The following is a 17,849-nucleotide window of genomic DNA, read 5'->3' on the forward strand; positions in this document are numbered from 1 at the left end:
CCAAAACGATCCCTCCTTTTAAAAAAGTTAGTGGACACGGGAATCCCCTGGCGGTCCAGTGTTAGGACTCAGTGCTGTCACTGCTGAGGGCCCAGGTTCCCTCCCTGGTCAGGGGACTAAGACCCTACAACTGTGGAGTGTGGCCAAAATAAATAAATGATAAAATAAATTAAAAAGTTAATGGGTAGATTGATTGTCCAGCATTACTAACAAGAGTTCCAGAAGGAGTTTTGAATGACTTGGGATTCTCCGGATTTGATCAGAGACATAAACTCACATAATCTTCACCCCGTCATGAGAAGGATAAACTAAAGCCACACTTAGGAACCATGGCAGTGAACACTCACAGAACCCCAAAGTCACAAAGATACTTTGGAGGCTCCAGACAAAAAAGGTCGACAGCAATAATGGAAAAACATCTTCAAGAAGTGAGAGCAGAGACTTCCCTGGTGGTTCAGTGGTTAGGACTCTGTGCTTCCACTGCATGGGGCGAGGGTTCGATCCCTGGTGGGAAACTAAGATCCTGCAAGCTGTGTGCCACAGCAAAAAAAAAAAAAACGTTAACTTTCAGAGAAATAAATAGGAAGAGAGTTTTCATTAATCTCTAAGATAACTATAAAAGAACATTTCTGGGGCAAGGTCCATAGAGAAAGCATAGAATGTAAGGAGCAATGATGAGCAGAGAAATCAATTCAATAGAGAGCAAGAAGAGTTAAAAAAAAAAGCAAAGGCACATAAAGTGGTATAAATACATTTAAATGTATCAGTTATCACAATAAATACACATAGATAAGACTCACCAGTTTAAAGACAAAAACTCACATATTGGATAAAAAGTAATTCTAGCTCTATGCTGTTCACAAAGCAGCACTCCTGAAAATATGACACAAAAATAAAATAAATGGAAAAGGATAAGCCAGTTAAATATTATCCCAAAGAAATGTGCTCTAGCCATATTAACGTCAGACAAAGGAGACTTCTGGCAAAAAAAAAAAAAAAAGGATTATTGTGATAAATACCCTTATATAATACACTAAACCCATAATCACAGTTGAAGGTTTAACACATTTCTTTCAATTGTTGACTGCTTAGCAGACAAATAATGGATATGGATATAAAAATTTTGAACAATAAAATGAAGTGTAGAATTCTGCCTCATCAAATTAGACAATACTCATTATTTTCAACTACCTATGAAACACTTTAAAAAGTGAATACATAAAATTAAAACTTTTGTGCATCAAAAAACAGTCAAGAGAGTAAAGACAACCCATAGGAGATTATAACTGAAAGAATAAGGTAAATATTCGTGAATTCAGTGATATAATTAAGTGACTGAATAAACAAATACATGAGGGGAAAGGACAGATCTTCCTTCCCTACAAAAGACTTACAAATAATACATGTGGGTACCACCCCTTCCAGGAGGTGGAACTTATTTCCCCTCCTACTCATTACAGACTGGACTTACTGACTTGCTTCCAAAGGGCATAGGAAGGAAAAATAGTAACTTTACAAAGACACCACTTTAACCAAGTGATCAAGGTTAACATCATCAACTCAACTTCCTGATGTAAACGGATGAGAAGGGCACCCCCACCTTGTGATATTTCCCCCAAGTTCATAAGCCCAGTCTAAACAAATACAAACTGAGAGACATTTACAAAATACCTGACCAGTTAGTCCTCTTTAAATCTATCAAGATCATGAAAAACAAGGAAAGACTGAGAAATTGCCACTCCATTCTCTATTCGGGAGAAGGCATCTTTCCACCCAGTTGACTAAACCAGACACTTGACGGATTAGTGGTGAGGGAAGAAGGGTCACCCTAGACTCCTCTGATTTCACCTCCATTTACTTCAGGTCCCCATGGACCTTTGATTTGGCTTTCCAACATTCACTCTTTGCCCCATGGGCCTTTACTGCCTTTATCCAGCTGTCATGAGGCTATACCTTCTGAGCCTTCTCCAAGAGGGGAGGAGCTCAAAATACTACAGGCAGTGAGAATGGTTAGGAGGTAAGGCACTGTGACCACTAGACAGAGGTTAGGTAGCGTGCGAGCTGGGAGTGCTGAAGTGAGGATTTGATCTCAGGTAATCTGGCTCCAGAATCTGTTTAAATCATCACTACTCTCACCCAAGCACTAACCAGGTCTTACCCTGCTTAGCTTCCAAGATCAGACGAGATCTGATGTGTTCAAGTGACATGGCTGTAGCAAGGTGGCAGGATACAAGATTAACATACAGAAATCAGTTGTATTTCTTTACACTAACAATGAAAGAGCAGAAAGAGAATATAAGAAGAATACCTTTTAAAATCATGCCAAATAAAATACTTAGGAATAAATCTGACCAAGGAGGCCAACGAGTTATATGCTGAGGACTTGCTTTTGAATTGGAAGAAGACTCTTGAGAGTCCTGTGGTCTGCAAGGAGATCAAACCAGTCAATCCTAAGGAAATCAACCCTGAATATTCATTGGAAGGACTGATGCCAAAGCTCCAATACTTTGACCACATGATGCAAAGAGCCAACTCAGTGGAAAAGACCCTGAAGCTGAGAAAGACTGAAGGCAAAAGGAATAGGGGGCTGCAGAGGATGAGATGGTTAGACAGGATCACTGACTCAGTGGACATGAATTTGGGCAAATTCTGTGAGATAGTGAAGGACAGGGGAGCCTTGCATGCTGCAGTCTGTGGGGTCACAAAAGTGGGATATGACTTAGTGACTGAACAACAACAACAAATAAAATGTTAATAAAAGACATTAAAGAAGATTCAATAAACAGAAAGACATCCCATGCTCTTGGATTAGAGGAATATTGGTGAATTGGCCATACTACCCAAAACAATCTACAGTAATGTGATCTATATCAAATTACCCATGACATTTTTCACAGAACTAGAACAAATAATCCTAAAATTTATATGGAAACATAAAAGACTCAGAATTGTCTAGGCAAATCCTGAGGAAAAAGAACAAAGCAGGAGGTATAACCCTCCCAGAATTCAGACACTACTACAAAGCTACAGTAACCGAAACTGTGGTATTGGTACAAAAACAGACACACAGATCAACAGGACAGAATAGAGAACCCAGAAATAAACCCATACACCTACGAACAATTGACCTTCAACAAAGGCGGCAAGGTATAAAATGGAGAAAAGGCTCTTCAACAAGTGGTGCTGGGAAAATTGGACAGTTGAATGTAAATCAATGAAGTTAGAATACATTCTCACACAATGCACAAAAATAAACTCAAAATGGCTTAATAACTTAAATATAAGAAAAGACACCATAAAATTTCTAGAAGAGATCATTGGCAAAACATTCTGACATAAATCGTACCAATGTCAGTCTCCCAAGGTAAGAGAAATAGAAATAAGCAAATGGGACCAAATCAAACTTACAAGCTTTTTGCATAGCAAAGGAAACTATAAAAACAAACAAAGACAACAGAATGGGGGAAAATATTTGCAAATGATGGGGCTGATAAGGGCTCAATTTCCAAAACAATACTGAGCCCACACAACTCGACAACAAACAAATCCAATTGAAAAATGGGTAGAAGACCTAAATAGACCTTTCTCCAAAGAGGACATACAGATGGCTGACAGGCACATAAAAAGTTGCTCAATATCACTATTAGAGAAGTGCACATCAAAACCGCCATGGGGTACGACCTCACATCCGTCAGAACGGCCACCACTAAAAAGTCTGCAAATAGCAAATGCTGAGGAGGGTGTGGAGAAAAGGGAACTCTTATACTGTCAGTGGGCATGTAAGTTGGTGCAGCCACTATTGGAAACAGTATGGAGGTTCCTGAGAAAACTAGAATTACCATATGATCCAGCAATCCCACTCCTGGGCACATATCTGAACAAAACTGTAATTCAAAAATACACATGCGCCCCAATGTTAATAGCAGCCAAGACATGCAAACAACCTAAATGCCTATCAACAGATAAACGGATGAAGATGTGGTACATATATACAATGGACTACTACTCACCCACAAAACAGAATGGAACAATGCCATCTGTAGCAACATGAATGCCACTAGAGGTTATTATACCAAGTGAAGTAAGTCAGAAAGACAAACATCACGATATCACTTATATGTGGAATCTAAAATATGGCACAAATCAACCTATCTACGAAACAGACTCACAGACGTGAAGAACAGACTTATTCTCAAATGGAGGGAGAGGGATAGACTGGGAGTTTGGTAGACGTAAACTATCACATACAGACTGGATAAACAAGGTCCTACTGTATAGCACAGGGAAATACAGTCAGCATCCTGGGATAAACTATAATGGAAAAGAATATTAAAAAGTATGTATGCTGCTGCTGCTAAGTCACTTCAGTCATGTCTGACTGTGTGACCCCATAGACGGCAGCCCATCAGGCTCCCCCGTCCGTGGGACAAGAACTCTGGAGTGGGTTGCCATTTCCTTCTCCAATGCATGAAAGTGAAAAGTGAAAGTGAAGTCGCTCAGTCGTGTCCGACTCTTAGCGACCCCATGGACTGCAGCCTACCAGGCTCCTCCGTCCATGGATTTTCCAGGCAAGAGTACTGAAGTGGGGTAGTATACATATGTGTAACTGAGTCACTTTGCTGTACATTAGAAATTAACACATGTAAATCAACTATGCTTCAATTTTTTAAAAAGTAAAAATCTCCATTACTCAGTGTAAATAAAAAATGAGTTTTCTTTATTTTTTGTGATCAGATCTGACATCTTTTATGAGAGTAACACTAGCTGCTGTTACAGATAGATCCTCAGGACTCAATGGCTTACTCTAACAAAAATTCCTATCATAATGCTCTCCTTTTAGCAGTGATAGAGGAACCCAGCCTCCTTCCATTGTGTGACTGCCATCTTCCAGAGATCATCCTCCTGTGCATTCAGCCAGCAGATGGGACAGAGTTCATAGCTCTGAGTGGGTGAGGTGTTTCTACAGCCGAGGTCTGGGAATGGCAAAGTTTACTTTTCGCCAAGTGAACCCCTGGCTATGTTCTCTAGAGGAAAAAGAAATAGAGTTTGGTAAGCACCTCTGAGTTTTTGCCAAAATCTAATTGCTCATAATTCTGATTTACTTAAGGCTAATCAAGTACTTACTTTATACTTTGTTTGCTTATACTTTTTAAAAAACACTTATCCATAGCCAGCTAGTAAACAAACATTTAGAATGTTCTCAAAAAGGCAGGAATACACAATTGGATAGTCAAGATTACATATATATATATATATATATACATACACAGATATAGTTGAATTCGGAGATAAAAAACACTGCTTACATTACCAGACTGGCTAAAAATCTCTTACATGCTCAAAAGTAACCCTCCCTCCACCATCACAAAAAACCCTACCCGAAGGGTGTCAGAATATTTGGAAGTATCCCTACATTGCTTCACATCTGATACTACTAGAATTAAATTGTCTAAGTGCTTCTAAATTAATTTTAAATCTTAAAAAAAAGAGGCAAGATAAAGTTCTCCAGAGGAAAACAACAAGAATTCTTGAACTAAAACGGAGTAAAAAGAGGTATATTCATTCTATAAGTAGGTACTTTTGAGATAAAAGTGACGTGGGAATTGGCTTCTAGAAAAATGGGCTTGTATCAATTTTTCCTGATTCCTTTTAAAACGACTTATATAATACTAAGATGACATTTTAAAGCTACCATGTATCCATAACCACATGGCAGGCTCTGTGTTGAGTGCCTTCTGTGTATTATCTCATTTCAACCCCACAAGTAACCTTTGACATAAGTACTAAAAGGGCCTGGGTCTTTTAGACTAGATAAAGATCAGAATCAAAACAAAAACATATCTAAAGCAAAAACATATCTTTATATATAACTTGTTTCTAACTCCCACTGACCTCAACTTCAGCTACCAAGGATAAAGAAAACAGAAATAAACCTATGACAACATTTGGAAAATTGACCCGTTTTAATTTTTCAAAACAAAAATACAACACAACATCAATTTTTCTTTTTTTTTTTGCCATCTACAATTCAATTATTTCCAAATATTCTAAGACCAAACAGAATCCCCTGCCTAGAACAGGGGATTAAAATGAGACGCTGAAGTCACACAAAGGTGAATGCTGAAAATCGACATTCCGGCCATAGGCCACAAGTCTTCCATTTAAACACACTCTTAATTCTTTTCCTTTCACAGTTTGTTAAAGTGTTTTACAGGAAGTTCTTTAAAATAATTTCATCTCAAATACCAGGTTTCTTCAATGATACACAGCTCCATGAAATCTGTGTCTCCATCTGATTGATAGGAATAAAAAGTAATTTTTGTCTTTTTTGGTAGCGTGAAGAAGTAAAACTATCAGCCAGATTCCTTTAGTAATAAATCAGGAAAGGAGAGATAAGATCTGGGTTGTGCTGGGTGCTGTTTCTATTTGTCTTTCAAGAGTGTGACTATAGAAGCATTAAATCACACTCTTGCCACTACAATGATTAGTACTAGTAATCTTTTTTTAGATGACAAAAAGGAAAATATCCAATGGACATAAAAATGGTCAAAAATCGTTTGCTTGTTTTTCTTACTGCAGGTCATTTCCCACCCCCCACCCGCCAAAAGAAGATACAAAATGAACATATGGTTGGGATGGCAACTCCGTTGGACATTCCAATTCACCCAGTTACTTGTTCCCCATACAGATGAGGGGAAGAGGCATTAAGTTTTATTAGTAATGTTATAGCAGTAACCAGATGTGTTAATGGCAGCTTATTTCAGGTCCATCAATCCTTTGAGAACACACAGAGGAAATCATGGCTGTTGTTCTCCAACTGCCCACATCTGAATACATTCTACTACCATGGAAACTACAAAGGAAGGAAAAATATATTTATTCCGGGATTCATTTACTAGGATTTTTAAGCGCCCTCTCTTCTGTAGAGCCCCAGAGCGGTGATGAGTGCTAGGGGCTGCTGTGCTTCCCGGCATGTGCTCCCATCCTCTGAGGGTCCTGAGAAGGATAATGGATTGGTCCTGGAGCCCTCATGAAAGGAGGGGGTGGTCCCATGGGGTGGAACATGTGTGGTCCAAAACCTACAGATGGGAGAGAACAAATCTGTTAGGTTTGCAATTCTCTTGATAACCTTTCAAACCATGAATCTTTCTAATGTCCAAACCAGCTACACATAAATCAAACTGACATGGTGCTTCAGAAAATGCTGGCTTACAAGACTTGCTTAGGAATGTCTACCTGCATGACTTCTTTGGTTTTAGAAACTTTTCCCCTCAGGACGGCTAAAAACAACTCCATAGGTCTCAAGGTATTGCTAGTATGTCACCTGAGCCTTTGCTATCTCTCAAACATGCCAATCCTACCAGATAGGATTTGATCAGAATTTGGGAGGTGAGGGAGAAATCAGGCAAGACCCTGTCATCGTTAATCTCAATGCTTTATACTAGAATGAAGGTTGTTCAGAAACCAGGACTTACTCCAGCAAGTATGGGAACTCTGCCCAGGCGAACCGGTTACTTGTGATTTACTCACACAGTTCACGCTGGCACTGACAGTGCTGTACAAAGTGCTGATCCCTGAACTGTTTATTACTTGTCACGGACAAGATAAAGAGCTAGAGTCAAACTGTAACTTCATTACACAATTAAGCACACTGTTTAGTTCATCTAACAATTTTTTTGTTAACACGACTTCCTTAGGAGCTTCCCTGGTGGTTTAGTGGCTAAGACTCCACACTTCCAATGCAGGGGGCCCAGGTTCCATCTCTGGTCAGGGAACTAGATCCTGCATGCCACAACTAAGAGTTCCATGCCACAACTAAAGATCGTGCAAGCCCCAAGTAAAGATCCCTCATACTGCAACAAAAACCTACGATTCTGCGTGCGGCAACTAAGACCTGGTGCAGCCAAATAAATAAATAAAAAGATTAAGGAAAAAAAAGACTTCCTTAACGAATTTACATTCTGGTGCAAACTCCTTGTCTTGCTGCAAGCAGATGACACCCACAGCCTACCCTTTAAGCAATGATGCTCTAGGGCATCAGTTAAGATATAGAACAGAGAACAAACTGATGATGTTAAGTTGCTTTACAACTTAAGTTTAAACTTAAGTTTGTCCAACTCTTTGTTATGCTATGGACTGTACCCTGCCAGCCTCTTCTGTCCATGGGATTTCCCAGGCAACAATACTGGAGTAGGTTGCCATTTCCTCCTCCAAGGATCTTCCCAACCCAGGGATCCTCCTTATGTCTCTTGAATTGGCAGGCAGGTTCTTTACCACTAGTGCTACCTGGGACGTCCTAAACTGGTGATAGATCGTTGTAATCACAGTAACTCCCATGCTGATGATACATATACTTAGATCTTTAGAAAACTGGTGACTTCCTTCTTAGCAAGCCAGTAAAAAATGAAAATACCCGGAATGACAACAATCAGATTTACTTGCAGACATCTATGGAGCAGACCCGAAGGCTTAGATATGTTAGACATGACGGTACAGGGTCTGGACAGACTTCAGGAGGATTTTCCTGAGTTAAGTCTAACCCATTTCCCTACTTCCTAAGAAGTTACCTGGGGGTGGAGGCGGGGCAATACCAGGTGGGGGTGGCAGGGCAATGTTCACCACGGCCGGAGGACCACTCGGGGGTAGGTTGAAGTAGTTGGCAGAGGCTTCTTCTTCTGCGGCAGGAGGAGGAGGAAGCGCTAGAGAAGAGAAGAGAGCTAGTTAGAGCAGAGACCACTGTGCAACAGTTCCACTACCCTGAAATCCTGAGGGGTCCTGCTGGGAGAACCCAGCTGCTGGGAGCCAGAGGCTGGTCTCCTCTAACATTCGAGGAAGGTCAGGGCAGTATGAGTATCTGAAGTTAGCAAGCTACTGGGTAGGCAGAATCTGCACTCACCTCCTGGGAGCCCTGGAACGGGCTCGAGCTTGATTCCAGAGTCTGTGGTTCCGTCCTTCTCCTTTTCTTTCCCTCTGGCTGCCTGGGACCTGGGAGACACAAACATTCACGCTATCAGCACTTGGTTCCACCTTCTCTCACACCTTTGTTTCTCACGTTTCCTAGTCCAGCAGAGCTCCTTCACTCCTGCCTCCTCTTCAGCACTCACTTTTTCCTCATAAATGCCACAGTGCACAGTGAACAGGAGCAAAGGTTTTGAAGACAGAAATACTTGGTTTCAAAATTTGCTAGCATCGCTTTAGGGGATGCAGGAGGCAACAACACTGTGCTGAGCCCAGTGTTCAGGAAGCACTCTATGAGGCCTGCTGCTGCTCTGAGAGGTCTCCCTGGCTCCAAGCCAGAAACTTGTTCCACTTTTGAACGTTCAGGGCATTTTACCTGTCTCTCTCTTATGCAATAAACACTTTCAGGCTTAAATTAGCTGTTCTTCTTCACTAAACAATTGGCCTTTAAGGACAGAATCCAGGTCTATTTAATTCATGTGTAAACTCGCATGCCCTAGTATTATCCTTGACCTATAATATCTGGTCACAAAACACATGAACCTTCAAAGCATCAGATTACTACACAAAAACCCTGAATAAATTTCCAAAGTAGCATCTTCCTGATATCCACAGGAACGAGCATCAGACATAATGAAAAGTTCTTTTTAAATGTCCTACTGATTTAAGGCCGTTCACCAAAAGCTTACTAGCCCCCAGATAATGAAAAGGTTTCTTGAAAATTTCAATAATGCTTTTTCTTTTTTGGTGTGTCATGCAGCATATGGGATCTTAGTTCCCTGACCAGGGATCGAACCCACACCACCTGCAGTGGAAGCACAGAGTCTTAACCACTGGCTGGCCAGGGAAGTCCCAATGCTATTTTAATACAGTCTCACGCTCACCTTCCCCATTTCACGTTGAGCCTGCGGCCATTGACAATCAACTTATTAAAGGACTTCTCGGCAGCCACTTCTGCAGCCTGCCTTGTAGCAAACTGGATGAAAGCACACTGCTGTCTTTGTACAACAGTGATGGTCCGGATCTCTCCAAACTGATAGAAGTGATTCCTGAAGGGATACAGGTAGAGAAAAACGAGAGCTGACAACACAGACATTCCCAGGAGGCTGAATATGGATTTAATAAAAAAGAAAAAAGAGTTAATACTCTTTCACTGATTCACCATGAGGCAAGTGGCCTCACGGTGATCTGCCTAATTACCTGTAGGTGGTCTCCCCTATGCCTACTGTGGTTGCCCCTACTGTGGGCACTGTGTACTGAAGAAGGGAAAGAAAAAAAATGAGTAAAGGCTATCAAACATCTCAGGGCTTTTCCTATGGAGGAAAGGGGGCTCCAGTAGGTTCCCTAAGGATGTTAAATCCTAGATAAGAGGTTAGCAAAGTATTGTGCCCAGGGCTGATGAGCCAAGAATGTTTAAATAAAAAATGTCATAAGGTTACAAAAAAGAAGAGAAAGAGGCGGTGGAAGAAAGTCTGCCATCCCTGGGGAACTGTCTAGCTCACTTAGTTTAATGTAGATAGGCTAACAAGGGCAGGTTCTACACCTGGAAGAGTTTCTTCTCCATGATCTTTGCAAGAAGTAATTTCCACCACTATCTGCCCAGATGTCTTATCTAGCCAAGCAAAATACAAGAATAACACAAAATTACCAAATACCAATCTCTTTAAAAAAAATCAACAAGTTAAATCATCTATTTTTTTATAACTGCAAATCTCTCTTTCTTCTGTGTAATTAATCATTCTTGGTTATGTGCCATCTTTAGAAATTCTAATGGTTATTAGGTCAAATAGAATCTCATGTAATTATTATCCTAAGCAAGCATGGAATAAGCACTGTTGAAGACTATTATCTGTCATCATAAAGAACTTTATAAAAATTCCAGTCAGTACGATACTATAGAGCAACTAAAAAAAATGTACTCAGTACAGAATTATCATGTTTTCTCAAGTTTTTGCCAAAAAATATTATTCCAGGGCAGGTGAAAGTAAAGATAACTCATAAAATTATACTCACAAACCTTAGATCGGTCTCAGTAATGGTATCGCCCAGACCACCAACATACAGTGTGGTGATAGTCTTGTCCTCTGGTGGGTCTAGACGTGGCATTGTTGAAGCCCGCTTCAAGAGTTTATCTGCCACAGGGTCATTGATTCCATAATATCGGTCTTTAATGTTCTGATCAGCAAGGGGGTCATCTGGATCTGTTGGTTTTTCATGTCTATGGTTCAAGAAAGAACAATGCATAAAGGTGAAACAAAGGAAAAAATTTTACAGGTATCAAACAACAGCAGCTATATAAAGACCCCTGAAATGTTTTTTGAACCAGATACCATGGCCATACCAAAACATAATTATTAAAACAGAGCTAATATCAAGGAACTTACTGTATCACACAAGGATGTGCTAGCCTCCTAAAAGTCACTTAAATGGCCATAGGGTGGAAGTTTCCTTATAAACAAATGCTTTTTGGGCTTCTCTGGTGGTACAGTGGATGGGAGTCTGCCTGCCAATGTAGGGGACACAGGTTCAGACTTCACATGCCGTGCAGCAGCTAAGCTGGTGCACCACAACTACTGGAGCTCGCATGTTCCAGGGCCCATGAGCCACAATTAATGAGCCTGTGTCACAACTACTGCAGCCCAAATACCAAAGCCTGTGCTCTGCAACAAGAGAAGCCACCACAATGAGAAGCCTGTGCACCATAACAAAGAGCAGCCTCCACTCACTCCAAGCAGAGAAAAGTTCACACACAGCGACAAGGACCCAGAGCAAGCAACAAATAAATAAATGTGAAAGAAATGCTTCTCGCACAATTCACTTCAAAACCAAAGGTAACCACAACACGGTTACCCCTCTCTAGGGCAACGGTTCTTAATGTATCTGAGGTCTTGCATTCCACTCAAGACCTTGATTAATCTATGGACCCAACCCCAGAAACAGGGAGAGCTAATTTTTTGTCGGGGTGGGGTTTACCAACTCCAAGGTAAAAACTCCTAATCCAGATGACTGGCAGTCTTGACTCAAACATACTCACATTTTAGAAGTCTGGCTTTAATCTGATTTCAACTATACACTGAGCTTCAAGCCAGTCGTACCATGAGAGCCAAGACTGACATCGTAGGTAGGAACCTGAGGTCAACACTGATATTTTATGGCAGAGCAATTTAGTCTCCCAAGGCTTGCTTATAGGTAAAGGTTCCATTACACGTAAAAACAACAATTCAATCTCTGCTCCTAAGATATAAGATACATGACACTAGCTGAATAAACTTTAACATTTTGAAGCATAAATAGTTTAGTCTAGCACTTTCCCCTTCATAGATAACTAGTCATCTGAAAGCAAACACTGAAAAAGCACTTCAGCTCTTGCCTGTATGGACACTCCTCTCCTCTCTTACATTCTCCTTTCACCCAGAAGGAGCAAATGTGCGGTCGATTCCTTTTGTAGTAGGGTGTGGTCCGGGCCAGTTTGAGCAGCATGTCACTGGTGGATGTGGCTTTCCCCAACATGCCAACTGGCCGCGTTCCATCAGAGTTGGAAATCTACAGAGGAATGACACATTCCGAAGGTAAATTACACAGACTATGTCAATCCCCTAGGATTCTTTCATCAAATATAAAACTATATCAGGCAAGTGACAGCACACCTCTCTCTCCATATTTTGTGTGTAGTACTCTTTGTTGACGTCGGACTTTGGCATGTCATCCTTAAAAGACAATCCTGCATCACGAACCTGGATGGGCAGACCTAGAACAAAGGAAAGGAAGAAAAAACTCAAGATACATTTTAAACCATATCCAAACTGAGTACGTAGACAGAATAATATAACATCATTCTTCCTTTCTCCACTTTATTTGGTAATAGAAGCTTTATTTTAATTCAGAATCTGTAGCACTGTCAAGCTAATACTACTACAGAGCATTCTAAGAAATTATCCAAATTCCTAAGTTTTCATGAAATGAATGTTTAAATATTTTAGATGAACAAGCTCTTACTGTAGTCAGATTTGACCTGCAATTAATAACGCATCTAGCTTTTACTATATCATGATTTAAAACAAATGTAAAAACTGTATTATTTTTAGTCCTGTCCTGCAGATCCTCTGAATAGTCATAATCATGTAAGGATCACTGTACTGCAGAACTAGAACACTCCCTTAACAAACATACAAATAATATTAAACGGTATGTGACCAGGACTCTGATTAGCAGAGTTAACTTTCTGAACTTAACATAAATAAACTCAGATTTTCCTTTTTCATTTTATTGTATAGCAGAAACTTGCTGAAAGGATGTTTTTCTGAAAAACAAAAAGTCACCTGCAGTTAAAAAGTCACTGCCGAAAGAAGTTACTTTGAAACAGTAGCAATACAGCGTATCTCAGTCCTAACAACATAGTTGAATCAAAAACCCAAAGCACAATTAGCCTGAACTTTGGTAGGGATTGTGGAAGAAATGTTCTGGATCTAGACAGGAGTCTAAGGCAAAGAAATTACCTGTCATAGCAACAATGTCTCTAACTTACCTTGGCTATAAAGGTATACAGAAGGCCTTAAACCTCCCTTCTGTATAAATAGTATTTAGTATAGTTGTGTTGATTAATTACCAACCTTTCTTAAAATCACTATTGTTGTTCAGAACTCTAGAATAACCTAGTATGGTTCTTTTCTTCTTGGGAAAAGCAGAGCACAACAGAAATTTCAAAGTGGGTCAGAAAGAGAGACAGGGTGAGAAGAGGGAGACAGGAAGACCGCTCTGTTGTTTAGAGCAGCTGCACACTTTCAGAACTATGGGACAAGTCAAACATACCATATTCTAGGTCTAAGAGGCAGGTCTGACAGACATTCTTCAATTTACTGCAGGTCTGGCACACTTCAGTCTTCTTGAAACGCATGCGGACCCCAGGGCACCAGCGAAACACTGTGAATGGCCTGGCACAGATCTGGAACACAAGATAAAGCCACAGAGTGTTAACGGTCCTGATCTGGACAATTAATCCAGGAGATTTAGTAACATCAGGAGATTCAAAGAAAGGATCCCCAAATCTAGGGTTTAGAGGAGATCTTAGCAATCATCTAGTCTAAACAGGATCTGATGTTTCAATCCTTTACAACACTCTTCTTCAGTAGTTTAAAAACTCAAAAATCAAAGTCCTCCCACTCTAGAGGTCACCAGCATTAACAATGTAATTCTTAATCTTTTATGGGGTAAGTAGGGAGTGTCCTATACTTCTTTAAGAATCTTATATCTATGACCTTCCCCCTCAGCTTAAAAATGTTCATAGGCATAATCACAGAGGATGAGATGGCTGGATGGCATCACTGACTCGATGGACGAGAGTCTGGGTGAACTCTGGGAGTTGGTGATGGACAGGGAGGCCTGGTGTGCTGCAATTCATGGGGTCGCAAAGAGTCAGACACGACTGAGCGACTGAACTGAACTGAACTGATAATCACAGAACATTTGGTATATGCAATCCCAGGGGGTTCAAAGACCAACCAAAGACATCAAGTTAAGAATCCCTGCGTTAAATGGCTCATTTTCTTACCCCTACCCTAAATAGTTAACAGCCAAAGAGTACATAAATGATACATGAATGCATGTGTCACACTCACTTTTATAAAGGACTTCAAACCTCAGGGAGTCAAAGAAAAAAGGAAAATAAAACTAAATCATTACTCTTTAACACACTTACTTTGCATTCCTTCCCATACTTTTCTTTGGTCTGAAATAGAAAAAATAGAGGAGTTACAGACACGGGGAAAAAAAGCTGATGCCTGTTCCTTCTCTACACAGTTTCCAAGAAAAGTATCTGGAAATCCCTGGCATCTTAAGGGGTGGGAGAGGGAAATGGGACCCTACCCTTTTTGGGGAGGAGGGCAAGGAAGGGGCTGGGATATAATCTAATCACATACAAACTATGACCTCTTAAGAATTTTATGGATCTAATTCTTAGATTCACCTCTGGCTCCCAAGTTTTCTTCCAAGAACAATTTCCTAATGGTTTCCACAGTCCCTAAAGCACAGAGGATGCAGCCACCACCAGTCCATTTTCCAAAGTTTAGTCAGAGGTAACTACTCTAGACTCATCCTGTGATGGTACTCTGTATATAGTGAATCAATACCTCCGAGATTGATCACAACACAGCCCTAATTATTAACTATAAACTGCTGCTAAGTTTACTCTTATTTATAAGGAGAGAAAGTACCTTACACTCAACACATTATAAGGTGTGGAAGCTAAAAGGCACTTGAGTTCAGTCCTGGTTCTCCTAATTTGCTGAGGCCCCTGGAGTCAGAATATCTGAACTTAAATCCCAGTTCCACACCTTACTTGCTGTATTGAAAAGACATAAACTTTCTTTGCCTCTGGTTAACAGATCTGACTCCTAGGTAAATGTTCAATGGATATTAACTATTATTATGACTCCTAGATCACAGACCGTCGCCGAGTTCCAAAGTGAGAGAGCATGACAGTCCTTTGCAAATTCTTCCTACGCTTCGGGTTAGTAAAGAAGCATCATTACTTCTTCGTGGCTAAAAGAACTACATGACCGACAGTGTGCGAGTACCACAATATTGACAGAACATATACAGTAGGTCCCGTTTTACACTCACTCACCATTCGGATATATGGGTTTTCTCCAAGACACGTCTGGCACAGAATAGGGAAGTCCTGGTGAAAATGGGAAAGCTGGTTGAACGCCAAGCTCCAAAGGCCTTGCCGTCTCAGCCACTGTCGTGCGGCGCGGGGGAGGGGGCGAGGAGCGAGGCTGGGGAACAGGGGGAACCCGTGGTCCAGCACGGGCCGGGTCGCGGGAGGGGGCGCTGTATGCACTTCCGGGAGGCGGCGGGAGTAAAGACCCGCTCGAAAAGAGTGGAGGGAGTAGGCACAGAAAGGGAGCTGGTCCCAGACCCTGGCTAAACCCCCTCCATCCAAGCCCTCAGGAGGGCCTCCCTCCAGCCTTCAGCCGTAGCCGAGTTAGGCCGCGGTGCTGGCTTCTTCTTGGAATTCCCTCGGCCGCACCGCAGCCACGTCCCTGCCCGCCCGCTGGAGCCCTGACTTCGCTGCCTCTTTCTGTCCTCCTCCGGCAGGCTCACTCACCGCATCCTCCCAATTCTGCCTGTTGTAGGTGTTGGAACCTAGAGAGGTCGCCATCTTGAGAGCGTCTGGAGGCAGCCGCAGCTTCCGAGTTGGGAGAGGACCGCCACAATCCCGTCAGGCCCCGCGGCTGCCTCTCGGCACGTCTACGTCTTATTTACGCGTCTTGCGCGCCCTTGAGGGCGACACCTTGTGTAATGGCATCGCTTGCTTGGAATTTCTTAATAATTGGCCTCCAGTTACTTCCTTCCAGTGGTGACAGCCAGGAATGAAGAGTCACAAGTTCAACTGGTTTATTTAAAAACTGAGTGAAAGAATAAAGGAACTATAATGAACGAGGGCCTGGAATCAAAGCAGCGTCGACACCAATGAACGCTCATTATGCTAAAAAATGGGAACGTCTTGCGGTGACTATCTCATTTAATTCCCACAGTAAGTCCGCTTTAGGGTGGCCAGATTTAGCAAAAATGCATAACGTCTAGTAAAATTTGAATTTCAGATAAACAACGAAAGTTATTTTAGTATAAATTTGTTCCAAACATGCTTACACTAAATAATGACTCGTTTTTCTGAAAGTGAAATTTAGGAGGATGTCCTGTACTTTTCTGGCAATCACTGCCCTCTAGGCAAGTGTGACTGTACCTCGTTTACAGAAGGAAACCGAGGTTTAGAGAGATTAACTTGCTTCTGATCGTGTAGCTAAAAACTGGTGAAGCCACAAATCCAAAGACAACAGTACTTTTTTCCAACTTCTTAAATGAAAAGCCTTATGGATCAACACATGTATTGTTAAATCATTTTTGGATCAACTATCCTTTTGGGTTTGACTTCTCTTGCAGATGGTGATTGCAGCCATGAAATTAAAAGACCCTTACTCCTTGGAAGGGCTTCCCTGTGGCTCAGACAGTAAAGCATCTGCCTCGCAATGCAGGATACCGGGGTTCCATCCCCGGGTCAGGAAGATCCCCTGGAGAAGGAAATGGCAACCCATTCCAGTACTCTTGCCTGGAAAATTCCATGGACCGAGCCTGGTGGGCTACAGTCCATGGAGTCGCAAAGAGTTGGACACGACTGAGAGACTTTAAACTCCTTGGAAGGAAATTTATGACCAACCTAGACAGCGTATTAAAAAGCAGAGACATTACTTTGTCAACAAAGGTCCCTCTAGTCAAGGCTGTGGTTTTCCAGTAGTCATGTATGGATGTAGAGTTGGACTATAAAGAAAGCTGAGTGCAGAAGAATGGATGCTTTTGAACTGTGGTGTTGGAGAAGACTCTTGAGAGTCCCTTGGACTGCAAGGAGATCCAACCAGTCCATCCTAAAGGAGATCAATCCTGGGTGTTCACTGGAAGGACTGATGTTGAAGCTGAAACTCCAATACTTTGGCAACTTGATGTGAAGAGCTGACTCATTTGAAAAGACCCTGATACTGGGAAAGATTGAGGGCAGGAGAAGGGGACAGCAGAGGACAAGATGGTTGGATGGCATCACCGACTCAATGGATGTGAGTCTGAGTGAGCTCCGGGAGTTGGTGCCGGACAGGGAGGCCTGGTGAGCTGTGGGTCATGGGGTGGCAAAGAGTCATACATGACTGAGCGACTGAACTTGGCATACTGTATTTGAAATTCATCCACATTGTTACATATACCAGTAATTTGTACCATTTTATTGCTGAGAATTTCACTGTATGGATGTATTTGGGGTTAAAACACACACACATTTGCCAATTAATGAACACTTGAGTTATCCAGATTTCAGTGAAAACAAATAAAGGGATTATAAACATTCA

General features: G+C 41.5%; 1 protein-coding gene and 1 long non-coding RNA gene across 3 annotated transcripts; one reads left to right on the forward strand and one right to left on the reverse strand.

Moving 5' to 3' along the window:
• Positions 1 to 4,696: 4,696 nt before the first annotated feature.
• RBM22 (RNA binding motif protein 22) lies at positions 4,697 to 16,147 on the reverse strand. 2 transcript variants are annotated; one of them, XR_009737647.1, is made up of 12 exons: positions 16,064 to 16,147; positions 15,581 to 15,634; positions 14,654 to 14,683; positions 13,768 to 13,900; positions 12,606 to 12,706; positions 12,329 to 12,501; positions 10,976 to 11,176; positions 9,843 to 10,007; positions 8,897 to 8,985; positions 8,568 to 8,699; positions 6,897 to 7,079; positions 4,697 to 5,024 (listed from the first exon to the last, which is right to left on the reverse strand). XR_009737647.1 is itself a non-coding variant. In XM_061424047.1 (11 exons), the coding sequence occupies exons 1-11, from the start codon at positions 16,115 to 16,117 to the stop codon at positions 6,949 to 6,951; spliced, it is 1,263 nt and encodes a 420-aa protein (XP_061280031.1). In that variant the 5' UTR covers positions 16,118 to 16,147; the 3' UTR covers positions 4,697 to 6,948. The 2 variants fall into 2 exon arrangements, 1 of the variants encoding a protein (XP_061280031.1); XM_061424047.1 differs by having other exon boundaries at positions 4,697 to 7,079.
• A 139-nt stretch (positions 16,148 to 16,286) lies between these two features.
• LOC133251496 (uncharacterized) lies at positions 16,287 to 17,849 on the forward strand. The gene is made up of 2 exons (XR_009737650.1): positions 16,287 to 16,467; positions 16,900 to 17,849. It is a non-coding gene; the product is annotated as an uncharacterized LOC133251496 (long non-coding RNA).

Source organism: Bos javanicus, chromosome 7, assembly GCF_032452875.1.
Source record: "Bos javanicus breed banteng chromosome 7, ARS-OSU_banteng_1.0, whole genome shotgun sequence".
Taxonomy (NCBI): domain Eukaryota; kingdom Metazoa; phylum Chordata; class Mammalia; order Artiodactyla; family Bovidae; genus Bos; species Bos javanicus.

Coding starts and splice junctions, on each gene's coding strand:
- RBM22 (XM_061424047.1), bottom strand. CDS start 16,117: ATGGCGACCTCTCTAGGTTCCAACACCTACAACAGGCAGAATTGGGAG. Junction 8,700..8,896: donor CGTTCCAGGGCTCCCAGGAG/GTGAGTGCAGAT, acceptor TCTCTTCTCTAG/CGCTTCCTCCTCCTCCTGCC. Junction 7,080..8,567: donor TGCCCCGCCTCCACCCCCAG/GTAACTTCTTAG, acceptor TCCCATCTGTAG/GTTTTGGACCACACATGTTC.